We start from the raw sequence: 27,684 nt of genomic DNA on the forward strand, positions 1-27,684 counted from the left end.
CTGAAACAAGACTGTTTTTACAATAATGTTGGTTGACGCAGCAATCTTATTCTTTTGAAAGACATAAGAGGTTTATAAACGTCTTTTATCTATGATGACTACTAGATCATTAAATAGGGGGCAAAACGGGTGATTTCACCCTTTGTAACAATATATATTATAACTCTGCAAATATTGATCCTAGCGTTAAAATGATAATGACCAAACTTGTGGGAAATTTCCAACAACTTTGCTCTAAAGTTGTAAATTAACGAGTTATTTCAGAAAAACGAAAAAATTGAACTTTAAATCAAGATGGCGGCGAACGCAATGGCGGGATTTTCCCGAAAATCGATATTCATACTTCCAACTACCCCCCTAAAATTTAAGAAAAAAAAATCGCTCCCCCTAATTATTTCCATTCAAGGCTATTTTTATGTCTATCTCGACTGGACTAAATGTACGACTATCCACGTAAACAATTATCAAAAACTATGGATGTTCAACCTACTCCAGATTCAAAACTATAAGATGCTCCAGTCTTCCTTGATCATGTGTGCAGCTTTTTCAGCGATCATAATGACAGGTGCGTTAATGTTACCGGACGGGAGATTTGGCATAATCGAAGCATCGACAACGCGGAGTCGCTTGACACCGTGAACTTCGAGTCTACCGTTCACCACGGCCATAGCATCGCTAGCGGGTCCCATTTTACAGGTGCAACCTGGGTGGTAGATCGTCAACGAGTAGAACCTAGCGTGGCACCGAAAATACTCTTCCGAAGGCAGGCTAAAATGACTACACTCGGGTATCCGGTTCGGGTTGAGACGCGTGTTTAACAACTTCATCGTCGGAGTCTGACTTAAGTTGTATGCGATTAGCGCCCCTTGTACCTGAAACAGTCAACTGTTGACCGAAACGCGTTCGACCATGGTGACTAGTGAAGTACGAAACAAATGACTGGCTCACCAAAACGTCAAGGTCGTGCGGGTCGCCGAAGTAGTTCGGCACTATAATCGGCGGACTGTCGGGATCAGCGTCCCTCAACGTAATGTACCCTCTGCTCCTCGGGCGCAACAGTGTCGGGGCCATTTCAAAAGCAGCGTGATCGAGTATATTGCTGAATAAACTATCGAAGAACTCATCTCTGAGATTGTTATTCCGCTTAGCAATGATACTCGACGCTCGTCCGTTTTGGCTCAATGTCGCGAAGTGATACTGGATGTCCGGCCAGTCCAAATCATCGTCGCTAAACCTGTGCAACGGAATTTAAAGGCACTTATCGAGTTGGCTCTCCAAGAAAAACTCAGATTTGCCGTCAATTTCGATCGTCCAGCTTCAGAGTTACCCCAAATCGAGTGCAAATCCTAATTTAAACTTGGGATGGGAATTTACCTCCAAAGTTAACAGTTAAAGATGAATGAGCCATACTATCTGAATCATAAGTTCAGCAAAAAGAACTCAACCATTCCAAAAATCTTTAGTAGTGTTATTTGTCAATAATGGTAAACACGGGTGAAATAATATGCCTCCTATATAATAGAAATGAACCTGAACAAATTCAAAGAACATAAGCTAAAATGTAAAATATTAGTGACAAGGCTTTATAATTGGAACGTTTGAAATTATTGAACTGATGTTTCTGATTAGGTTTTAATATTTTTGGGTTCATTTTCGTCGCTGGCTGAATCACAACTAATTATCTGAGAAACATTCAAGATATACTTTATTATTATAGTATAGTTACCGAGATAACTATTCCAAAAATGTGTTCCCAAGTGAACTCTGAAGATCTCTAAGGTGAAGAAAATAGGCCCAAAAAACATTAGAGCCGGATAAAAAACAGTAAAGTTTCATCATTGTAATATCATAATCATCAAACCTCTTCTGAGATTGTCAATATCTAGAATCTGCTGAAATTTATTCACATTCCATAGTAGGGATGGTTGTAAATTCGTACTCACCATCATTGGTACAAATAACACTACTGGATATTTTTTTAATGTTTTTCCTTCTTTCCCCAAGTTTTGATTCAGGCAATGCGATCGGTCCATCGTTATACCCAATGTGTTCAGTATTTATATTCAAAGTTAATGATTTTGTACCCTTTAAAACAGTTGAGTGTAATTATTGACTTGCGGGTTACCATCAAAATCAATGCAGTTAGAGTTCCTAAGGTGAGCTTAATGAAAGAATCGACAGAAAATTATCATCTTGCAAATTCGTAATTGCTTCGATTGGCTCGATGCTACAGAATATACACGTATTGTGCTTTTTCACGTTTCACCGAATTTCACATGATCCTAAAGTTGCAAAATAACAATTTTTCCAACAACAGCATCATTTATACATTCACGTTGCTATCTTCACTCATATCAAAGATGAGAGTCTACCATAAAAAACGGTCAGGTGTAACCATCAAATTCAAGGCTTACCCTCAAACTTGAAAGTAAATCCGGGAATTTCGTAATTATATCACGAATCTCAACCCCAAAAGTTCGTATTTTTTTTCTGGGGCGGGGGGGGGGGAGGCAACACTTACTTGGTATTGACAAACCCCAACACTTCATTAGTCGAAAGGTCGTACATCGGACCAGTAGCGTTCTTCAAGAAATCCGTCAACGCGGACAACGTCAGCGTATTACTGCCACCAAAATCATTGCTGGAAGTTCCATTAGGCAGATCTATCAAGTATGTGAGTCCACCAAGCGTGATATGGTCCTGAAGGTTTTTGCCGACTCCAGGACTTTCATGAACGAGCTCAAGTCCTAGCTCGTCAAGGTGTTCCCTCGGCCCGACGCCCGAGAGTATCAGAATCTGCGGGGACTGAATCGCGCCGCCCGAGATAATGACCTCCTTTCTAGCGTGGACAGTGTACATCTCTCCACCTCTTCGAAACTGGACAGCATAGGCGATCTTCGTCGTAGTGTTGATGAGGATCTTCTCAACGGTGCATTCCGTGCCGATGTGGAGATTCTGCCGCTGGCTCGCCGAGCGAAGGTAGGCCTTGGCAGTGCTACACCTCAGCCCGTCCCTTAATGTGCCGGGAGCCAAGGTGAAGCCTGTCTGAGTGGCGCCGTTGACGTCCACCGCGTTGAATCCCAGCTCCCTACCAGCCTGCAGAAAGAATTCACTCAAGGGTTTGTGGTGTCTGAATTCCTCGACGGTAAGGTAGCCATCCCTTCCGTGGTATGGCGAATCTTCGAGTTCGGGGATCGAGATGTTCTCCGCTTTCTTGAAGTATGGCAGGACGTCGTCATATCCCCATCCTGGATTTCCCGCATCCCTCCACTCATCATAGTCTCGTCCATTTCCCCGGGCATAGATCATGGCATTGAGCACACTGCTTCCGCCGAGCACTTTACCCCTTGGCCAGCTGCAGCGATGGCCTTTCATGCCCTGGCAGTAGCGCGTCGATTGCTCGGTTTTGAAGGACCAATCCAAGTCCGTTAGCTGGAGCATCGGCATCAGCACTGGGACATCCGAAATCGGTGGTTCGTCTCTTCCCGCCTCCAGCGCCAACACCGTCGAACGTCCATCCTCTGACAATCTGTTCGCTATGACGGATCCCGCGGAGCCGCAGCCGATCACAACGTAGTCGTAACTGGGGCTCATGTCCTCCGGGACAACCGGCGTCACTCGATTTCCCTGGTCTACTAAGTCAGGCCGCAGGAGAATTATTAGTACTTCTAATATTCCTATGAATGCCAGGTTAAACCCCGACTGCAGAAGTGCCGCCAAGGCACTTAACGCTTCCATATTCATCTGCCTACGAACTATTCCAAACTAATTAACCTCACAACGTAACAGAATAGCTCAATATATAACACCAAGTACTTGGTTCTACTGCTCTAGCTTTTGTTCGTCGACTCCATAAATTACAGGTTAGTATTGGGTAATCAGCAATACAGTGTCCATAATTAGTATAATTCAGAACTTGAAACGGACCGATAAACTCGTAGGTTGAAGCATGCATTATTCTTTAGATAAACTAGACGTATTATAGCACCATTACTCTTCGCTATGATAATAATATTCAAATATTTTATGTGAAAACATACTTCGAGCCTCGATCAATCGGCAAATTTCTCACCACCTCATGGGTAGATAATTCTCCAGTTTGGATAGATAGGGGTCTTATAATAAAACTGATCAAATTAGTTGAATAATGCCACGTCATACGGGCAAACATGTATAATTTTATATTATAAATAAATTTACATAATACGTTATATAAGAGTAAATATTTACAGAACTTAAATATGTCGGAATTTGTTGCGTCTTACGCAATAACGGAGTCACGTGGCGTTTACCAAAAGTAAAGAAATGCTTCATCGAGTTACGTGAAGATTTCGTTATATGTACTTTGTTTGAATATTAAACTTTATTTATGTTTTGTCAATACGGATTTCGGCACAGTTAGTTGCATCATTATTAGTCACGTATTTTGTCGTGAGAAATATTTTTGTGAAATTTTGCCAATTTTTATGAATATTGGAATCGCCTTCATCTTTGTCAGGTATAATTTCGATCTCAAAACCACTCTGCTCCTCAGACTGGTCGTCGATAATATGGCGTTTTAGCTTAACAGCTTCCAACTGATTGTGCACCATCTCCACCTCCTTCTCCCATTCCTCCTTTTCGCGATCGTCGTCCAGATAGTCGGAGTCGTCTTCTAGATCAATTCGCAAGTTCCCACGGCCAACACTGCTGCTAAACCTGTCGATTTGATTATCTCTAAAGGCCATCATCATCTGCTCCTTCTGCTGACCCTGCTTGACTTGTCTATTTCTCAACGCGTGCACGCCCAGAATCCTCAGTTGCTTCTTATCGTCCACTGAATGCTTCGTTAATGGTTTATCGCAGATATCTTCCCAGTCCTCCTTTATCAGATCAGCCGCTTTCTCGGCTATCATGATCGTCGGCGCGTTGGTATTGCCCGTCACGATATTTGGCATCACAGAAGCGTCTACTATCCTCAGTGCGTGTACACCATAAACCCTGAGCCGCGGATCCACTACAGCCATGCGGTCATCGGTTGGGCCCATTTTACAAGTGCTGGTGGGATGATAAATCGTCATCGTGTAATGCTGTGCATGGCAGCGCCAGTAATCATCGGAAGGAAATGCAAAGTGCGCACATTCCGGTATTTTATTTGAATTTGGACGAGCGCCAAATCTCTTCATAGTCGGAGTTTGACTAAGGTTGTAGATAATTTTCGCCCCTTCGACCTGCATAACAAAAACGTTGTCAAAATCGGATCTACTAATTAATTCGATCAACATTTTGGCGGAGAAAAGCTTTACTAACCAGGATATCCAAATCATGCGGATCGCTGAAATAGTTCGGAACTATGATCGGATGATGCCTTGGATTTGCGTCCTTCAACTTGATGTAACCTCTGCTCTTCGGGCGCAATAACAACGGTACGACGTTGTAGGTATCTTCATAAAGGATGCCCTCGAACATATTCGCGAAAAAATCGTCCTTGAGTCCACATACACGTTTTCCAAACAGCCCACCGTCCGAATTGTCTGCCACCGAAGCGAGGAAAAGCTGAACATCGGGATAATCCATCGTCTCATTGGCATAGCTGAAAGAGAATAGAATGAATGATTTTTAACCATCTTGAATACTTATCTTGAAGATATTTACATCGTGTTTACGAAGCCCATGGCTTCGCATTCTGGAACATTGTAAAGAGCTCCTCTCTCCTCAGCCAAGAATTGCTTGATCGTCGAGAGGGTAAGAAACCTGGGCAATACAAAGCAGATTCCGGTTTTCTCTGGGCAGTCAGAAGGTGAATCGATCAAGTAAGTAAGTCCACCGATGGCTACGTGGTCCTGAAGATTCTTGCCAACGCCAGGGCTGTCATAAATGACTGGAACCCCGACCTCCTCGAGGTGCTCCTTGGGTCCGATTCCCGAGAGCATGAGCACGTGCGGTGACTGCACGGATCCGGCAGAAAGTATGATCTCGTTCCTGGCGTAAACGATGTAGTTTCGACTGCCTCTTCGAAACTTGACACCATAAGCGGTCTTCGTGGTCTCGTGAATGAGGATTTTTTCCACCGTGGAATGAGCGCTGACGTGGAGATTTTTCCGCCGCGATGCGGAACGGAGAAAGGCCTTCGCCGTGCTGCATCGCAACCCATCTCTCAGGGTTCCATGAGAGTAGGAGAAGCCGGTCTGCGTCGCGCCGTTGATGTCGATTTCCTCGTAGCCGATTTCACGACCGGCGGCGAGGAATTGCTTAGCGATCGGCGTGTTGTTCCGAAACCGTTCGATGGTCAAATACCCGCCAGTGCCGTGGAACGGTGACTTGGCGAGCCCGGGGATCATCACGTTCTCGGATTTCTTGAAGTAAGGCAGAACCTCGTCATAACTCCACCCCGTGTTCCCCATGTCCCTCCACTGGTCGTAGTCTCGTCGATTTCCGCGGACGTACAGCATAGCGTTGAGCACGCTGCTACCACCGAGCACCTTGCCTCTGGGCCAGTTACACTGATTGTTTATCATCCCCTGGCAGTACTTCGTCGAGGACTCCGTTTTGAACTGCCAGTCCATCGCGGTCAGCTGGAGGGTCGGGAAGACCAATGGCACATCGGACAGGACCGTCTCGTCACCTCCCGCCTCAAGCAGCAAAACGGTCCAATTCTGGTTCTCCGATAGTCTGTTGGCCACGACGCAGCCTGCCGAGCCCCCACCAATCACGATGAAATCGTAGCTCTCGTACATCTTTCTCGTCGATATGATCTGCACGCGGTTGTCCCGGTCGATTATGTCCTGTCGCATCAGCACTATCAGGAACCTGAGGAACACCAGGAAACTCAGCTCCGGACCGTATGACAGAGCTATTCGCGCCGCCGAATACGCGCCCATGACCGTCATCTTGAATGTATCTTATTTTCGCTTCACTTTGTGGACGTGATAATTCACTCGACAGATACGTCAATTTCACTGTCTCAAATCCTCTGGTCATAGCACGCCTAAGTAACATAAAATCATTATTCTCGAAGAAATAACTGTTTAGTCGACTTAATCCATTAACGTGCAACCGCAATGGTGCAATTTCACTCAATCACCCGGGAAACCGCGTGGTCGACTGACACTTCATAAACACCGCCTTAGGCACTACCAACGAGTTTTGCTGTGTCAGCAGATTCAACGTTTACCTTTCGTGACCAGGCACATACAGTATTTACTTTTAAGAGGCCAGTGGGTTCTGCGCTATATTACAGATATGAATTTGAAGCAAATTACGTACCGCGAGGTGTTTTTTCATACTTGTAACGAAAACTTTATGTTTGTAATCGGAAGTTTTTTAAACAAGTTTTGACATGCTTTTAGCTCATCGTGACCGAGAATACTCACAATGAACGTCTATGTGGCAAGTATAAGACATTTCTGGATTCCAGATAATAAAGTCCGAAATGTATCGAAGGAAGCTATTGAGTACTGGAGAACATACTACACTAATCGGGTCGTTGTATAATTCAATTATAATATTTCTTTTAGACGTATATTTCTCTGCGTAGGTGACTTTTCAATTCCGGAGCTTTCCCACCCGACCCAGTCGTTTTTAATGTTTTATTTTTACGTACGGAAATCTGATCTATTGGGTGAAATTATTTTTTTCAAATATTAGAACACAACCGAAAACGGGCATCGTTGGTTTTTTGATAATATTTTTAAGAAAAGAAAAATAATTTACATGCTGCGACAAGATGTTTATTCATGAGACTTGAACTATCAAACAGTTCTGAAGTGTGTAGTAACATATCTAAATTCTTAACGCCTAGATTTTGATAAGCTCTGGCTATCTGGGCTGTCTATTGTTGAATATTATTGAAATAAATAATCCCATCGAGATTCTGGTCTGAAAATTTCAAATTCCTAATAGAGTAGTTCGGTATATACGGAAAATATATTCATTTGCAAATTCAAATAGGCATTCATGCTTACAACGACGTAGTCTCTTTAAAGATAAAATTGGTCTTATTATGAAATTCCGTTGTGGCGGTCCTAGCTTTACAGACATAACCAAACAGATATTCAAATGCGTGTAAGAATTAGCAAAATAATCCATTTTCGATTAAATCGACCGACTCGATTATTTTTCCTCACAATCGGTTTTTGTTTTTTACTCCCACGAACGGCGCAATACAATACCAATTTATGTAGTTAGACTATCAAGTATTACCATTGTCTTACTTACTAAGTACCTATTTGATATAATAAGTGAAAGGTAAATGAATATTTTCACCTGAAGTTGAAAAATGTATTGAATAAAACTATAAATAATTGAAAAACTTTTTTTCTATTAAGACTGCGTACTGAAATTTTCATTTAATTTATACCGTTTCAGAAAAATACGAAATAATTGATTAATCGATTAATTTTTACTGAATCAATTGAGTCGTGTTCAATTATATTTTTGAACTTGATTAATCGATGCAGCGATTATTTTCAGCTTACAAGTAGTGGCCATCGCTAAGTCAGCTTGAATCAAGTTTTCTGTCACTTAATATTGGTACAACGATTTTGCTAAAATGATTAGCTGGTGCAACGCCATATTACTAATATTGTGTTGTTTTTAAAACTCAATATTTAATGAATCACTTTGAAAGTGAGATTGATGGACCTTAATTTTACTGATCTTCATACATGAAGCAATACAACAAATTTCTTTTTATGGTGTGAAAAGAATCTGTATCGTGAAAATTTTCAGATACTTAAGGAAATGTTATCAAAAGTAAAAATGTGTGAGACTTCGAATATGCTGTTCATAGTCCCAGTGACGTATTAATTTATAACACCGGCTTTATGAAAAATGTGACACTATTGACAATTCTCAATAACCATACATGAAAAAAATAGATAAGATTAGTGACGGCGGTGTAAGTTTTTCACAGCTATCTTAACTTATAGTGAATTGTTGTGCATAAAAAGGCAGCCAAGGCACGTCGTTATTCAACTGAAATAACTCTAAGCAAAAGAGTGATATAACTTTTAATTTTCTTTCATATTGTCAGTTTACATACAACACTAGTTTTTTTCATCATATATTTCTCTTTTCATCTGCAGTGTAGAAAAAAACCGTTTCCATCCCGTGCTACTTATAAGTCAACCCCTAAAACTGTGATGATTTTATAAGCAAGAGTAAATAATATACAAGAAGCAGAGTTTCAAGGTATCACTTACATTTCACATTTATTAATAGTACGAGAACATTATTACTCACTCGTATAAATTCGTTTATTTACAAGCTAATCGTGTATATAACATGCAATATACATAAAGCTCATCTCGGAATAGCAATAAATAATTATTTACAATGAGAGTATAAGGACCGAGAATTTGCGGTACTTTTGTGCAACAAAATTTCCGTTATCTTAATATCAAATTACAAATTTTCACTGTAACTTTCACAATGCACTGAATCTCGCGCAACAATTATTTATATTGTACAGTATACCTTAAAAACTAAATGCATCCTGAGTAACCAAATACTATTGCAGTCTAAAATATCGAAAGATGCCATCTGGTGGCAGAAAATGTACTACATTAATCGAGTCATCGTGTTTGATTACAATAATGATTTTTAAGGGTACGTTTCACTATTTGTTAACTCACAAAAGTATAATCGTTTGCACTGAGTTTTCTGTCTCTATGCACTCGTAGCGTTGAGCTGAACGATGAATTGATAACAGGCTGTGGCGCGACACCATGTTGCTGTCATACGTGTTAACGTTGCATTTAACATCTTTATGTAAATTGGTAATTATTTAAAGTGTAAAAGTTAATTTGTTTGATTCAATGTCAAAATATACATATCTTTCACTATCCAATCAGAACTAAAAAATTGAAATAATTCATCTTCTAAATTATCTTCTGCTGATCGGAATGAAGTTTTTCCTGATCCACCGAACAATCGTATAAATATTACAAGAGCGTGTAAAATTTTCGATCACACTTCGAAGATCAGTACCAAAAAAATTCAGTCAATCCGTCGAGCCCAAACGTGTTTAAGTCTTTCGCCTCAGCCACTGTTCCTTGATCATGTCGGATCCCTTTTCGCCGACCATGATGGTTGGAGCATTGGTGTTTCCGCTGACGAGATTGGGCATGATCGAAGCGTCGATGACCCTGAGCCCAGAGACGCCATAGACCTTCAATTGGGGGTCCACAACAGCCTCGGGATCCCAATAAGGCCCCATTTTGCAGGTGCCGACGGGATGATAAATGGTCACAGAATAGTACCTAATCATACACTCCCAATATGCGTCGGTGTAGAGCGGAACGTGTTTGCATCCGGGGAAATGTATCGGGTTGAGCTCGCTGCCAAATCGTTGAAAGGACTTTGTCCGGCTGAGAGCTACGCCTATTTTGACACCCTCAACAAGAGTTGCCATGTCAAACGGGTCCTTAAAGTAGTTTGGATAGATGAGTGGGTAGTCGAAGGGGTTTTTACTTCGTAACTTGATAACCCCTTTGCTTCTGGGACGCAACAGCATCGGAATGACGCTCCACGTATCCTTGTTGCTAATGGGCCCGAACACTGCGTTGTAAAACCGCTCCGTCAGCCCGTGAGCCTTGCGGATTTGCCGACCACCATCGGAGTTTGTCGAGCCAGAAATAAAGTGCAACTCGATGTCGGGGAAGTCGTCCGAAGCATTAGCGTACTTTGTGTTAACGAAGGCCAGGCCCTCGACACCACCGAGAACCGTCAGTGGCCCATCACCGAGAACGGCGTACTGCATCACTGCCGGGACACTGTGAAGTCTATTCTCGACCATAGACACCTCCTGATTGACCATGAACGTCAGTCCGCCAAGCCCCACATGGTCTTGAAGATTGTACCCCACCCTAAGATCCTGTTTTGAAATTCAATTTTACGTGGACCATTAGAAACGATGACATTAGTGACAATACAATTACATATGCTAAAGACTATAATTTCGTACATACTAGCACCTACAGCTGTCTGTTCTCACGATATCAAATTCCAACGTTTTTGAAAATATAAAATAGTGTTGGGAAACGCGATATGACCAAGCAAGCAATCAAGGAACCACAGAAAAGTCATGGGTTTTTTAAGTTTGAATTGAGTGACCACCCTGTGCCTATCAAAAATACCTTTACCTGTATCACAGGGATGTTGTGCTGAATCAAGTCCTCGCGTGGCCCTATGCCGGACAGCATTAAAATCTGTGGGGAGTTGACCGAACCCCCGGAGACAATGACCTCTTTTGTGGCTCTGATCCGGTGCAGCTTACCGTCTCTGAGAAACTCTACGCCGTAGGTCCTTTTTGAGGTGGGGTCGACGAGAACTCGGGTGACATGAGAATGCATCGCGACGTTCAAGTTCTTCCGCAGTCTGGCCGGTCGCAAAAACGCCTTTCCCGTCGAGCAGCGGCTTCCGCGCCTTATCGTCCCCTGGGCTATCATGAAGCCCGTTTGGTACGCTCCGTTTATGTCACGGTTGGCGTATCCCATCTCCTGACCCCCCTGCACAAACGCCGCTGCCAGTGGCGTGTGCCACGGCGCTTCCTGAACGGTCAGATATCCCCCCGTCGAATGGTACGACGTCTTCGCCAAGTATGGGTTCAGGTTGTCTTCCGACTTCTTGAAGTAGTACAGCGCCTGGTCCGAGCCCCAACCGGGATTACCTTGCGCCTCCCACGTGTCGTAGTCCTTTTTGTTTCCCCGCAGGTACAGCATGTAGTTCAGCACACTGCTGCCTCCTATTACTTTGCCACGTGGCCAGTTGCACCGACCATTTTGCATTGCTGGAATGAAAAAGTCTCTTGAATGCTTCTTTTCTTTCAATTTTATACTTTATTACCGACTCAACTGTAATGACAACTTTATTGCCTTGAAAAGCGGGACTAAAACACCATATGATTCCCTCTTAGACTTTTTTCCCGCATTTGCGGAAGAAAATTTCTTATTTCGCGCTCATTTGCAGGAAAAAATATCACTTTTCTCCCACTAATAGGTTAACCACGTTTCAAGTCAAAAAAGTGGCACAGTGAGGTTTGGGAATAAATCCTCCAAGCAACACGGGAATAAAGCCTATTATTCCTTCTTATGATTACTGCCCTCGCTTCGCACAGGTAGTAAACCCACCAGGGGAATAATCTCCGACGTTATTCCCTTGTTACAGAATGTACTATTACTTGCTTAGCAGAAATAAATTCATTTAGCTGGTTAACTGAAGCCACGGCCTGCCGTCAAATATATACGAATAACAAATCTTATCTTGGGTGGCCAATTCTTTTTAATGCAAATTGAGATCAAGTTTGACGTTCCCTAACTCATTTAAAGAAAAAGTTACAGATTTTTGAAGTTGCATTAATTGTTATTGCAGTAATGGCTACTGACTTTACAATTATTGGAATTATTATTGTGGTAATATTCGATAAATTCAGAATTACATTATGCTTAATTAATACCGCAACGGGTAACAGTTTTGGATTGATAATAAATTACCCATTCTAAAAATATGGATACTTCATGCTCAACTTAAGCATTAGTAACTGATGATTCGACAGTTTATGTTTTTTAAATATATCTATAGAGATCCCATAGTTACCCCAAGGAGATGCAACATTTTCTTGTTGTGGGAATTTTAATAGGTTTAGAAAAATAACGATTACCGACGGAAAGAAGATCTGGTTATTGGGAAAACAAGATTATTTACTCAAAAACAATTAAAATTTACAATAAAAAATTATGCTACTTTTACCATCGTTCCTATACCCGGAAAAACATTATTTTCCGCCCATGAAAAAATAGGAAATAATTGAATATGCTAGAATCTGCTTTACTCTAATATGACTAGACTAGAAATTATCATTGAAAGATACTACCTATTGCAGTTAATTTCCACGTTGAGAAATCAAAACTTTTAGAAAAAAAAATTCTCTTTTATAAAATAAAATTAAGTTAATTTAAGTAAAATTTTCACCGTAGATGTTTTCAAATAAATGCTGTACCAGAACTTTCATTTTTCGATTCTAAAACCGGCGTGAAGCATTAAAGTAATTTTTGCTTTCAGAATAATTATGGATCTTACGATTAATGCATTAATTAAATTATGAATAAGATAAAATAATGGACTGAGTTTATTTTTTATTAGTACGATGATTTCTACAAATCAATGTAAATTGTAAAATCGTGTATCAGGAACCATATCAACCTAGACTGAAATTATTATTGGAATAATGCATAAGGGTAAAGTTAATCTATATCCTCCAATCATACATAATGTTCAAAATAACCCATTGTCCATGATTAAAATAATGAACAATGATGAATTAAGTGCACTATCCACTATAAAATTAATTATCAATGAAATTGATAATACATCATTGAAATAATGCATTTTTCGTAACTCAGGAAAGTAACAATAATCCACCTGTGAAAAAATTTGATTGTCAATTTTTAATTAAAAAAAAAGTTGCGTTTATTGCAGAAGCTGATTATTTTTACTATGTTAGCTTGGTGGACTGTCAGTATGAGAAGCATTCCGCTTTAAATGACTTGAATTTATACAGCCGTTCCATATGTGTTAATCGAGTGAAAGTTACGAAGTTACACTAACTTCAAAGATCTGCCCTCACGGAAAAAAACCCCAAATTGGGTGTAAATTCGTACCCCTAACTTTTTTCTTATGGGAAATTAGCATTATCTTTGAGTTGGGGGTACGAATTTACACCCAACTGGGGGTTTTTTTTCCGTGAGGGTGTAACTTTTGAACGTCTCAATTCACACGCAAACGGCTATATTCGAACATGCATTTGAAAAATATGTGTATACGTGTAATTCCAATTTTCTCACAATTCTCGAAAAATTCTCTAGAATTTAATTTTTGTTCCGATTATTTTGATATCGATAACATGATGGAAGTGTCTTTGCTTTCACGATTTGCGTTGCACTTTAGAAATTTTTGATTCACGCAATGAAAAACGTATTCGAAAACTTCAGCTGAATCAAATCCAGAAAAGATCTTCTAAATTCAAAAATATACATTTGGATGCATAATGTTTTTTTTTTTTTTTTTCTAAATTTTACAAATATATAGAACTTGAACGAATGAGCAAATATCGGCACCAGAAAATTTACTCCAAAGATATCAAAATTCGAAAATTTAGTCATCTTGCACACCATATTTTAATATCATACCCAAACATGAATCTCCTTGCGGTTCCGTTTTATACTTCCAGTCGAGCTGACTAAGTTGTAAGTAACCAGCGAGCACAGGAACATCTGAAATCTCTGTCTCATCTCCTCCAGCTTCCAGTATCAAAACATTCCAATCTTCTACTTCCGAAAGGCGACTTGCCACAACCGCACCTATAAAATGATTTTCCCACAACATCAAGCTATTTCGATATGTTTGCGTCGTTGAAAATATATGAAAAATAAACCATTAGTAAAAAAAAGCATAACGTGATCCTAGCAGAAATTAGATGAAACATCAGAGCGGAGATTATCAAGGAGCTTGGAAAAATCATTTAAAAATCCCATTTTATTCCAGTATCAGTTTAACGACATATGTAATAAATATACAGATTGTTACGATTAATGCGTCCGCATATAAAAAGTTGAACAGTAAAATTAGAGTGATGAATTTTGAACAGTATAATTTTTTATTCTTATCACTTTGTATACATGAAACTTTTGCCACATACGTATAAAAAATACACGAGTGCAGTATTGTGCAAGGAAGACCTTCGCACGTGCTGTTTACTGTACAATGACATTGACACTGAGGCACGTTGCACGTGAACGTAAACATTTCATCAAAGCATACGGCAACGTTGCGGGATTCGGGCTAAAACTAATTTCCGTCTTTTTACTGATAAACAACATCGGCGATGATTACGCGTTTGCAATAGATGTGAAGTGACGCACAAAGAATAAACCGAGTGAGGATACACGTGACACATGTATGTACGTCACCAACTTTCTCTGGCAGTGATTCAAATTCTAGCAGAATATCGACAATATGGTAATATAACGGCGATTTCCTTTTCTGTGTCCTAAAATTATTTCGCAATACATTTAGAACACGTTCATTGTAAAACAAATTAGCTCAACTATATCAAGGCAATCTGATTATGCACAGTGCAATGCTTTATTCAAAACCAAAAACAATCAACACGGTTGCAATAGAATATTGAGAAATTGAAATGTCATCGGAGAAAGTTCTCCGGAATAATATCAAAAGGTGAGAAAAATTTTCTGTCATATTTCTGGTATTTCAAAATTTGAGTCTCATCAATTATATTTCGACAAATGAAACGCTGCACTTCGCCCAACATAACCCAACAAATATGGTGGCGATGTGGGAAATCAGCTGACCATGGTTTTACGTATAAAGGACCCCGCAGAATCCTTATGGAAATTGGCTCCTGGTCGAATTGGCTAGATTTTCAGTATGTTATAGTACATATCCTCCCGATCAAAAGTTTTCCTGGACAGAAGTCCCAAAAATCAGTAGTTTCCCAGCTACAGGTTTCGGAAGAAAGTTGTCTAGATTTTTTGACATCTATAGATTTCGTAATTTTCATGAACTATGAAGCCTGTATCTGGGAAAGCCAATTTCCATAAGGGTACTGCGGGGTTCTTTGACAAGTGTATCAAATCATGGAAAACTCCGTGCAAGTTACCGTAGATTTAACTTCACACGTTGAGCTGTTTTTCTGGAAAAATAGGAAAGAAATAGTATATTGCGTTACAAGTGCGAAAAATAGGCGATATCTAACGAGTGCGAAGTTTGCGCCGCAAAGGTGTGTGCTGCGTTTTCACAGAGTACAACAGAGGAGAGAAATGTCTAACGGATATACCGTAAAAATTTGGTTTCCAAAAACCTAACGTTTGCTGACGTTGTTGTAGGCAAGGGGGCGGACACTTCTTCCGATTTAGTATTTTGTGAGCTACACTCGCATAGAATCCAACGTATACAGTACCGTCCATAAGTTTGAGATCACTTTTTGAATTTTCGATTGAGACAAAAAGTTGGATACCTCGGCCAAAAAAGCCGTAAATAAATGTTTCAGGTCACATTTGAAAGTACTAATATTCAGCTCCGTTAACTTTTTTGTAAAATTCTCTAAGACTTTTTTAGCAATCACTGGGTGATGTTCAACATGTTGTTTTTTGCGATTATCATACTCTATTGAAGTCACACGTAATTTGTTGAGAAACAGTAATAGGAACTTTTTTTCCAGAAGGATTTTGAAACGGTCGAGATTCAGCTTCAATTTCGTTTTTTGAATAATTTTTGGCAATACCTTGTTGCAACTTGCGTTACTCAACTTTTTGATTAATATTTCAGTGTTCGGAAAATCCTTTGTAACTCGATAATTATGGAGTGTAAAATTAAATGTCAATAGGGAAAAAGGTTGAATTATTTTATTTGGTACGTATCAAAATTTTTTTAGAAGCTTGATTAGACATTTTTAATGACCATCTTTGACTTCGCCCCATACACCCCCACCACCGCTGGCCATTCGTGATTTTGATCGCTACCCGTGCGTAAAATCGCATTTTACTCACTAGTTGCATGACATGCAATTACCGCACGTTCGGAAATGGGACACGCTCCACAGTTTTCAAAATCGAATTTTTCAAACAGGTATTGCAATAAATACCGTATGTCACGCGTGCGGATGGGTGAGACCTGAATCATGCGATTACAGCACTTCCCTTCGACTCGTGGTGCCAGCTTCGCACTCGTATGAACGCAGCACTCGTCTTCGGTTCACGCTACAAACGTCACACTCGTCGGTAATCGCCTATGCATATGCAACTGCTTTTCATTTGTTACGTTTTTTTTGGTGGATCAAATTGTGATGAGTCAACAGCAAGTCATAAGTTACATTTGTATTTTATCTCGCCTTAATTACAAAATTTGGAATTAAAATATAATCAATTTCAAATTGCAACTAGGCGGTGCCTAATACTTCACATAACGCACCTGCTGATCCTGCTCCAATTACTATGAAATCATACGCTGGCAAGAGAAGTTCTGATGGTACGTCGATCGGCCTCGATTCCGGATCCATTACTTCGAACTGGAAGTAAGCTATAGCTGCAGCTAACACTGGAAAGAACCAGGCGAGATTTCCCGCTGCAGAACTCAATGCACCGCCTAGAAGCACCGGGAGACCGGCTACGCCACTCATTTTTGCTGGTTCGCTTCAAGCTTTTCTCTGAAATATGACACAAAATCGTTATGATAATAATATTTTGACCGACGTTGAATACATTCAAGGGGGATTCAGATGTTGGATGAATATATATTTTTTTGTACCATTTTATAAGAATAATTTTTAAAATTACAGTTGTGACAGAAAATCATACCGTAAAATTAATAAAACTTTTTTTTTAATAATAATCTGCTGAAATATGAACTGCGATTCAACTTTCAAATAATTGTAATATATGAAAAAAAATTTGTCCGTCATCTGCGGGTTATCCAAATTTTTCATACTCATTAAAGAATTTTACAAAAAATATTGCTAAAAAAAATTCTACTAGTCGATGTTATTGAAAATTACATTCTGCTACTTCAATAGATCGAGATGATAAGTTAATGGTTCTAATATTTTTTTAATTCTGATAATCATGCTTATCGATAATCTGGACAGTTTTGAGTGAAAACTGTGTGAATGAGACCGATTAAAAGAAGACAAAATAATCAAATACATAAATCTGCTGTAAAACACAATTATTCCAATAATCACGGAATAAGAAAAGACATTTCGCTTCTGTCTTTTACTTACATTAATTATTATATCTTTGGATTTATCTTGCTACCAATGCACTGAACCCCGTGAAATTACTGTTAATTACCATCAGTCGACGTGCGAGTGAAAGTTAATGATTTTTTTTTAAAAACGCCGCAAATAGGAATTGACCGAATTTGCCTCAGTCGCAATAAAAGCACCACTCACGTTGTCATGAAAGCTGATCATTTCTGATCATGAAAATAGTTGCCATTATCGTTGGTGAAATTTTCGATAAATCATTGAACGTATATCGAACTCGTGTTGTGACCGACACATTTAACAACGCGGTTGAAAAATTCAATTCAGCTCGGGTAATTCCTGAAAGACAGACGTGGTATGACTGGCTCCATTTTTACAACAGGTGAGCGAGGATGATAGCCATCCTCAGGAGGGGAAACTTTCTACCACCTCAAAATCCAAGCCCCTACCGCAACTGTCACCTATTGCAATTTGCCAGCCAGCCGATGACTACTAATAGATCCGTGGGACGTGATCGCCAAGTATATCTAGATTCTTTAATGCGTAACATTCTTTCACTTTTCCTGAGGAATATAATACCGTACCGAATCGAAGGGTTCGTGTGTTTCAAATCACGTTACATTTAAATAAAGAGATAAGTGTTTGGATTATCTAGAATATCTGAGGAGAAGTCAGTTGAATTCAATTGGAATCACGTGAATTTACACCAAGTCACTTGAAGTAATTCTAAGTCACATCGAGTGATTAGAATTAAATGAAAGTCCTCTGATTTAAGCAAATCAGTTTGAGACATTTGACATCGCTTTAAATCATTCAAATTCAACAACTTAAAATTATGTAAACTTATGCGAATTCACATGAAGTCAATTCAAGTATATAAAAAAACTTTGAAGCCATTTACATTAAATCGAAGTCTATTAACCTCCTAGAGTTACTCGACGCCATTGAAAATTATTTAAAGTCATTCCAACTTAATTAAAGTCTTGCAACTTGATGAAGTAACTTGAATTAACATCACATTAATAATTCACATCAATTCACTGAAAGCAGCTTGTAGCTTTTTGAATTCAATTAAAGTTTTTTGACCTCGCACATAAAATCTCTATCGAGTATAATCGACTCCATATTCCGATATTATAAATATAAATTCAATGCAACTAAACTTTCATGAATTTCTATAAAACTTACCTGATCTAATTTCACCCCAAGTAATATACCTCTTTTTTTTAAATCTTTTAAAATTTCAAAATCGAGTTGCATACTATTTGATGAATCGCAAATAATTCCAAATGCGTGAAAATCATATTAAATTAACAGACCGATTTTTGACACTGTGTTAGTCGATACGCGATGAATTGCACGTAGGGATAAAGAATACGGTTCAAAGTAACAGTGACGTAGTGTGTACCGTAAGTCGTACGTGATTTGAATACCTGCCGACGATTTGAATGCCAACTTTTGTCGTACTTTCTGGAGTGCTTAAGTAAGTTTCGTAACTATTACCGAGTTGTGTAATCAATTTAGCCTGATCGATCGCTTCTGTTTAATTAGAATACACTGTTTCATCGGCGCCCTCGAATTGCCGACAAATTGACATGCATCCTTCGACATCTGAAAAACGCTTCGATTGTTCGATACTTTGAGGCTAAAGAGCAATGAAATATAGGTTTGCGGGTCACCGTTGAGACCGACCATCAAGTGTCACGACAATTTCTATTTGAATTTTCAATGTAACTTGTAAACTCGCTGGATCTGTAATACGTCAACTCGAGATGCTAGAGCTCCCATTCCCTGTTACCACAACAGTTTTCCCAATAATTACACCGCTATCCATCGCGCTAACAGAAACAAAATTGATACTCCGTTTGCGCAGCTATAATTCTCAAAATCTTCACGATTCACATCAAAGTACAGGATGAATTTAGAGTCTGAAATTAAAGCACTCCGAGTATTTACCCAACCAGTCAGTCCAAGTCTGAAATTCTGGTGAACCATCGACTCCAAGGTTCCTTCCATCAGCGTGCAAATCAAGTCCTGCGAACAACTTTGCACATTGAGTTCGAGAGATTTCCTGATTCATGGCATGATGGGTCGATTTCACTGCCCTTTCAGCACCGTCACAAGCTCAGCAAGTAGTTTGTTCCCTCGGCAACGACTTCGGCACTCAACCATTGACACTCAATGTCGCGTCCGACATTCCAGAGACCCGACAACACACTGACCGTGGCCTTGCCCGGGTGATGATCGTGATGCTGAGTCTATTCATTCAGAACACCGCTGTAGCTCCACAGACCCGGTTTACGCCTCATAACGGTCACCGACTCCCTCCTCTCTTCTTCCGGTAGACCAGCCACCTCCAATCCTCTCCCTGATGTCCTATACAAAGTATAAGGCATACCTGCTTCGTGTCTCGGCGCACGTTCACTTCTTTCCATCCACACTTTTGCGATGGGATTTTTTTCCATTCCATTTTTGCCCTGTTTTCACGCGTTGGACGATTTGCCCGCCATTTATTATTTTTTTTTTTTTTCTTTCCTTTTTATTTACCATCGCTCAATTTATGAAATAGAACAACATTTAAGACGCCGTCGTATCTGCTTTCAGAATTCAAAATGTTCTAGAATGTTGACGTTGATCTTCATGCACCGATGAAGAACTTACGACTCGGTTGCAGGAATTTTTTTTTTTTTCTACCGTAGTCTGTGTTTCCAACAAAGAGAAATAGGAAGTCGAAAAGTATTGAACAGTATCAATTTTGCAAGCGTAATGCTCAATTTTCATACCCGTCACTCGCAATTACCAGTGTTGTTGATTTTTCATGATGATGGAAAAGAGGATGATTTTCGATAGGAACTTTTAACTTTTTATGGTTTAAAAATTCTACTAATCCTATCCGAGTCCTGTTGATTGTCAGTTATATAGTCCAATCCCGCTTAGCTATAATTCACAATAAGCTCAAACTGCAGATTAATTCTTATGGATTTTGAACTGATGTCGCAAATATTGCGTCATTCACAACAACTCGGCAAAGTGTCACAAACTCAAACTGCCATCGACTGTGTAATCGAGACTGACTAACAGTAAACGCAAGCGCTATATGGTATTCAGCCGACGAAAACGAAGCGCTTTCCAAACTTAAGATCGTAAGACGCGTCCTGCGTAACCTTCACGAAACTTTTTAAGAATTATTGCGTCACACAATCAATGAAAACATTTCATCATCATCTTTGATTTTACTAATTCAGAACCGACAATATTGCAATTAATATACTCGCCAGCGAAATAACCAAAACTGTAGAAGTAAAATCTCAAAACACAGCTCAGAAATGAAGTATCTCTTAAAGAATTCAAAACTTTTTTCGCAATCTCGAATGAAATCCATCAGGCACTTTCCTCAATTTCGACAGTACTCAAGAATGTTACTATGATGCGATAATTGTCTCACTTTTATCCTACTTTTAGTAAACAGACTAATGAACAAAGGACGTTGTACATGTGTTTCCCTTTTTGTAAATGCTTTTCTTGCTACCTTAGCAATTGTTTTCTCAAAACTTCTGATAGCTCACATAAAACTAACAGACAAACACTGTACTGAACGAGTCGGAACTTATGTAAAATTCTGTGATTATATCAGCATTTTTTGGCAATCACCTTCTTAGCGCAAACTTTTTCCTTGCGGTATATCCAGTTTTGTTGCTGCATGAATTATAGCGTCGACATACTTTTTTTATTACGGCATTCAGCGGTTTCTTATTATAGTCAGTACCGTTAATCTTAACGAAAAAGGTGAAGCTATAATAACTGATCTAGGGACAAGTACAGGCTGCTTTGAAACTTCCACTCAATTTCTCATAAAGATTATTATCTAACCGGTAATCTATTTCAATTGTTCTCCCTTTTTCTGATTTTTTTTTTTATATCGAAAAATTTTGAATTTGGTGATTCAATATTTGACTGACGATTCATTATAATTAATGTATCTATAGTGTAAAACAAGTCCAAAGCGCATACTTTTAAAATATTAAAGATTAAGCTGCAATCGATGCACAAAATGACGATAACTAGTGAGCTCTGCTGGAAGACGCTGTTGGCAATACGTCGAATGAAAGCACAAGTGAAAACTTGTAAGAGATTCTCTGCGATGTACACCAAGCGAGTGTCTCTGACCCACTATGAATTTCCGCTTCTCTTTTAAGGATTCACAAAGGAGGTAGACAACAAATCGAACAAGCGCACGTGACGAAGCTCACGTAGGATCAGGAGCACTTCATCGAGTCGAATTAGCGAGAAGCGAAAGAAAACACGAATTCTCAGACAGAACTGGACTTTATTTAAGGGGTTACATGCAGTTGGTATAGGCAAAATTCAAGAATTTTTTTTCATAACTAAAATGCATTTTTTTTTTTTAACAAAAACTGATTTCATAGTACAATTATTGAATTCCGTGTATACTGTATAATTTTGTTTTTCAAGGTATATTTAAATAATGGCGATCTTGACTTAGAATTAGATTAGGACAATGTTGAATACATTTTTTTTTACGTTGGACTCTGGAATTTCTACCTGAATGGAAGATCAGAAATGGCCACTATTTTAGGAAATAGGTGTAAGATGAAAAATTATCTCTTCGGTGAAATATAATTAAAAAACATTCCCACTTTGTCCCTGTTATTTGCATCTTATCGCTCATTTTACTGAACTGTGTATGAGAAAATCCTTCTGTCACTCTTATAAAAACCGTTACATATTAAAGTTATCGCTATGGTATTCGATGTTTCATTTAAACACCCTCTTCAACCATTTCCGACACGTTATCTTAAATCTGATATCATTACCTTAATTAATTTTTTTTTTTGCTTCTTTTCAATAAAAATTTTCTCCTGCAAGCCATTTTTAAATTATTGTTATTGAGAATTACGGTAAAACCAAACAAATTCAATGAAGCCAAAAATTGCAATTATCAGAGAAATAAGTAGTATGAAGATCCATTAGGAAAGACTTTTTAAATTCCTTGTGATTTTTTATTATATCCAAAAGTTATATTAACTATACATTGTACTATAATAAAAATTGTAACAATTATTCCCCTTTGTCAAATCTGGTATTTTTGATTCAATGTACTTTTCATAAAGGGTCGGAAAAAACAACTGCTAGAATCGAAATCCCTAAAGACTCAAGGAACACATCTGATGATAGCAAAAATACTACAGCACCAACCGGGTCGTTTTTAATTATAAAAACGGTATTTCATCGGAAATTTCACCCTACATTGACTAACAATAAATATCACGAAAGCAGAATCTTATAACTTGCAGATATTTTCCATGCCTTGATATTTGCTAAATTTGCATAAAACAATGAATTTATTACCAATTCCGATGCCATCTTAAGTATACTACAACTAATCGTATTTAATTTTTAAAGCGGTTTTCCATCGCGTATGTTACTCTACAAAAACTTTGTATCAAAAATTGAAAGTTTAACAGCATACCAGACGTTCTCTGTGCCTTGATACTCGTTAAGGATACCCAAAACGACGATCAGCTGATCGCCCAATACAACATTATACTACCAAACGCCTCAATATTAACCCTTTGCACTCGAGGCCTTTTTCGTTTGCGCGAAACAGCAACTCGAGACGATTTCGGCCAAATTAGGTAAACATTTTACAGGTACTTTGAAAACATTTATAAACAAACAAGCGTATACAAATAATAAAATTTCACCAGTTTATTCATTTGTACGTCGAAAACAACAAACTTTGACAAATCTTACACTCTGTAATTAGTTTTGGTGTGATATTTAGTGAAACAATAGCCAAGATACATCCTAGGTTTATCAGGACACGTATCACAGTAATACGAAATTTCCCGTCTACCTCCAGGCGTGTTACGGTCAGAGCAAACCTTGCAGTCCCTTTTTGGCCCTTTTAGTATTACGTGAAGCTTCCCGTTTAGTCGGATTTCATCGGAATGCGACGTAGACGCTTGCTCTCGTTGCTGGCGATATGACCCTCTCAATTGATCAACAAGTGTTTTCAGAAATCGCAAATGGCTCAGTGGCTTTTCCCCTCTTTCGGTCTTTTCTAGTTTATACAAGAGGGTTGAATTGACCAAGGAAATTTCCATGCTCCAAAAAAAAAGCTTGAGCCACCATTTAAGCGATTTTCGCAGAAAACAATAGGTTGATGCATACTGGTCCGCCCGGTCAACACCACCCATATATTTTATATAGTTCAATACAATATTGGGTTCCTTGACCATTATATCCACACCACCTCGTGTAATTCTTTTAACCGCCGTCATTCCTGTGTCACCCCTCGTAGTCAAACAAGTGACAACCCTCTTATCTTTCCACCCTAAAACTAAGGTGTTGCCCCGTCGATACGCGACCGTGGATTTTATCGAAAATTTTGGCTTTTCTATTTCCTTGGGCAACACTTTTCTGTTCGTTAAAATTGTTCCGGTAAGACTGCATTTCAATTTGGCTAGTTCTTGAGCTAAGACGTAACTGGTACAGTAGCGGTCCGTGTACATACGGTGCCCCTGAGCACCTGGAATTTTCTCCAACAACATTTGGTACAGGTGTATTGGTATTCATGATGAAACTGGTAAATCGGGTCTGACCAAAAGCTCTGTGGTGAGTGATCCATAGTATGGCAAGATGCAGCAAATGTAGCCAGTCTTTGAGTCAGCTGGAGTATAAACTCTGATACCCCACTTTGTCGGTTTCTTCGGATTGTATGTGATGAACGAAATTCGACCCTTGAATTTTATTGTCGACTCGTCCACACATATGTGCTCGCCCGGGATAAAATAGTCCAAAAACTTTGAGTTGAGATAGTCCAAAAAGCAGCTTACGCGTTGTAGGCGCATTCGTGGACCAGTGGTGCGTGTTGGAATAGTTTCCAGATGAAGCATCCAAAATATTTGACTAAGTCTGTCTCTTGTAAATGTATCCGAATAGAAAGAAATATGACTGACGACATTCTTCGACCAAAATTCTTGCAAATTGGCCAACGGCATTGTCCCCATATTGATAACGACAGCAAGAAATGCCCAGAACTCTTCGTTGTGACATCACGCCAGCTTCGCCATATCGAAGTTGCAGACAGCGTATTCCCTTCCAATTTTCTTTTTGCATATTTATTGGTTTCACGAATAATTTTTTTCACGAGCTCATTAGTGAAAAACAGTTTGAAAAACTCTATTGGTTGTTGTACGTTAGAAACTATTCATGGTGCTGTGGGGTTTTGGCCAGGTATAAATTGTACGCTTGGCAGCACTTCGTCGTAGACTCCGCAAAGTACCCATGTTGAACTGGTTGCACCTTCCACAGCTTCACTTTCAACTTCTCTTTCAACATCACTCTCAACTTCACTGTCGCTATCTATAATTCTAATTTTTCGCCGTCTCACATCTCTTACTGCATCACTGTCTTTCCACTGGATTCGTTCGTTTCGCGGCATAATCCGCCGGAAATCAATGTAAGTTCATCATCCAATGCGGCAAAATCGAATTCGTCCGAAGTCGAGCTGATCTCCGTATTTTAGGGCTCAAACATTTTTTAGTTACTATATGACTGTTTCAGGCGAATGCTACGGTGAGACTAACTGAACTGAGCTAAGATTTTGCTACAATGTCAGCCGAGCCTAGTGCACGAAACTACTTCAGAGAAAAATATCTTATCGCACATCGTAAATAAAGAGATCGAGGTACAAAAGACCATAGTGCCATAGCAGCGTCGTTCGATTTAAGACTCCAAATCACTCGGGCGCCGCATCGGCGCCGCTCGAGTACAAAGGGTTAAATAGTACATTATGATACGAGTGCGCAAAATAGGTCGTTCCCGCACGAGCGAAGCGTGTGCGGGATAACCTACGTGCGCACGAGTATCGTATACTATTTTTCCTATTAAGTTGCGCAAAGTTCGACCACTACAATTATTTTGAATAATTGAAACGTATAGAACGGTGGCGTTGGGGCGCTGGGACGGGGGGGTTCGAGGGGGCGAAGCCCCCCTACCCAAAAAAAAACAAATTATAGAACTATTATAAATTTATTAAATTAAGAAAAATCTGATTTCTTTATTATTTTCAATTATTATTAATATTTATCGTAACGTGACAATTTACAAAATGATACGGTATATTTCTTAATGACTCTGATGCATTTGATGTGATTATAGATGCATCATTAGACACATCCTTACCCTCGCTATCCGTATCACTTTGTACATTATTCATAATTATTCACTCTCACTTTACTTGTTCTTTCTAAAGAGTGGATGCGAAGCGACTGATACTTTGACGTTCGTTGTCCGTATTAAGAGAACGGCAGAATACAAAACACAGAACGCACGTTTTGACAGGTCCATTCCAGACGACAAAGACGTAAACAAACCGGCTGAGCGCGCCGGTTTGTTTATATCTTTAAAGCGTGCGTTCTGTGTTTTGTATTCTGCCGTTTTCTCAATACGGACAACGAACGTCAAAGTATCGTTCGCACGTGTTATTGCGAAGAGAGTGCCGCAGAGATGGCGCGCGCGTATATACCTTGGAATCGCTCGTATACTCTTATACATTCCCGCACGCTCATCACATTCCCGCACGCTTAGCTACATCCCGATTCGCTCAGTTGCATTCCCGCACGCTCTTGTCAACGTGTGGGAAAGTGGTACTTTGCGAACGCAAATGCATGCGCAAAATCGAACTTTGCGCACGATAATAGGAAAAGTGTATTTATAGTTCCATCCAAAATTCACTCCTACTCTAAAATCACAGAATATTTCAATATTATAGAAATCAAAGCTTTTCAGTCGATTCGCATATTCGAATTCCGTAACTCGTCTAATTTGCCCCTTCTCCTTGAATTACAGGAGGATGCTGCGGCTCCATGAGAAAACGGACCATCGTAGGTGGCTACGCGTTCACCTGGTGGTTTGTTACGGATGTTCAGCGGCTGTCTCTCGAAGTGATGACCTTGAACCCCCTCTGCGAGTACGTCGAGACCGCTCAAGGCGTACCATTGACCGTGACTGGGGTCGCCCAATGTAAGATCATGAAGGCTGACGAACTCTTGCACACGGCCAGCGAGCAGTTCCTCGGCAAGTCTGTCAGCGAGATCAAATCGACCATTCTGTCAACTCTGGAGGGTCATTTGCGAGCCATTCTTGGTAAAGACATTAAAGATTTGTGAAAAATAAACACTTATCGTTCATTCTCTTCTGAGATAGTCGCATATTAAGTATTTATCAAATTTATACCCGATTATTTTGTGGAAACGTAATACGAGCGATTTAACATGAAGCAAATCCGCCTACGTTTATGCAATTCAGGGTACATTTTACTGATCAACATTTGTCTCACATTCTGTGATTGGTTAGAGAGTGAAGAGTCGACCAATTGTGAACAATGAGACAAATAACGATCGGAAAAATCTACTCTAACTTGCCGACGGATAAGTACGCGCTGATTTCGGTAAAATGTAACCTGAATTGCATAAATGCACCCGGATTTACTAGGCTAAAATGTAAATGCGGAAAACCGTATCACAACTGTACAACTGTACATCATTTTTCAACAATTTCTACCTCATATTAAAAAACCTTCAAGAATTATCACCCTGCACAGTTGTGTATAGCTGCTGGGTCATGACGGGGTCTCGATCAATTTTCTATTTCTATATTTTCTTTCGTATTTTGTGGCAAGAAACTTTTTTTTTCCAACTATCGGAAAAACGGCTAAAAGAGAAGTTGATATATTTGTTAAATTATAAGATTATACATAATGCAGTTGCGTTCTATACTACCTTCTTCCATCAATTTTATGAGTTCTGTATTGCAAATTATATCCATTCGAATTTTCCCGCTAGTCGGAAAATAGCGATTGCATACTGTTAACAGCGCCACTTTTTTCCAAAAAA

General features: G+C 39.4%; 4 protein-coding genes across 6 annotated transcripts in view; 1 reads left to right on the forward strand and 3 right to left on the reverse strand.

Annotated features, from left to right (window-relative positions):
- The window catches only part of LOC107221709 (flotillin-2), a 533,503-nt gene that overhangs the window by 487,330 nt on the left and 18,489 nt on the right, over positions 1-27,684 (forward strand). For both annotated transcript variants that reach the window (XM_046731133.1, XM_046731132.1), the window contains exon 2: positions 26,639-26,935. In XM_046731133.1, the coding sequence (XP_046587089.1) occupies positions 26,639-26,935 (297 nt within the window). The remainder of the gene's footprint in view (positions 1-26,638; positions 26,936-27,684) is intronic.
- Positions 41-3,903, reverse strand: LOC107224454 (glucose dehydrogenase [FAD, quinone]). The gene is made up of 3 exons (XM_015664515.2): positions 2,522-3,903; positions 949-1,234; positions 41-872 (listed from the first exon to the last, which is right to left on the reverse strand). The coding sequence occupies exons 1-3, from the start codon at positions 3,742-3,744 to the stop codon at positions 504-506; spliced, it is 1,878 nt and encodes a 625-aa protein (XP_015520001.1). The 5' UTR covers positions 3,745-3,903; the 3' UTR covers positions 41-503.
- On the reverse strand, positions 4,121-7,157 carry LOC107224447 (glucose dehydrogenase [FAD, quinone]). The gene is made up of 3 exons (XM_015664504.2): positions 5,635-7,157; positions 5,290-5,572; positions 4,121-5,210 (listed from the first exon to the last, which is right to left on the reverse strand). The coding sequence occupies exons 1-3, from the start codon at positions 6,867-6,869 to the stop codon at positions 4,368-4,370; spliced, it is 2,361 nt and encodes a 786-aa protein (XP_015519990.1). The 5' UTR covers positions 6,870-7,157; the 3' UTR covers positions 4,121-4,367.
- LOC107224452 (glucose dehydrogenase [FAD, quinone]) lies at positions 8,344-20,047 on the reverse strand. 2 transcript variants are annotated; one of them, XM_046731108.1, is made up of 5 exons: positions 17,777-17,796; positions 16,969-17,203; positions 14,169-14,339; positions 11,124-11,770; positions 8,344-10,855 (listed from the first exon to the last, which is right to left on the reverse strand). In XM_046731108.1, the coding sequence occupies exons 2-5, from the start codon at positions 17,174-17,176 to the stop codon at positions 10,007-10,009; spliced, it is 1,875 nt and encodes a 624-aa protein (XP_046587064.1). In that variant the 5' UTR covers positions 17,177-17,203; positions 17,777-17,796; the 3' UTR covers positions 8,344-10,006. The 2 variants fall into 2 exon arrangements, with proteins under 2 accessions (XP_046587064.1, XP_015519998.1); XM_015664512.2 differs by lacking the exon at positions 17,777-17,796 and adding an exon at positions 19,718-20,047 and having other exon boundaries at positions 8,345-10,855.

Source organism: Neodiprion lecontei, chromosome 2, assembly GCF_021901455.1.
Source record: "Neodiprion lecontei isolate iyNeoLeco1 chromosome 2, iyNeoLeco1.1, whole genome shotgun sequence".
Lineage (NCBI taxonomy): Eukaryota > Metazoa > Arthropoda > Insecta > Hymenoptera > Diprionidae > Neodiprion > Neodiprion lecontei.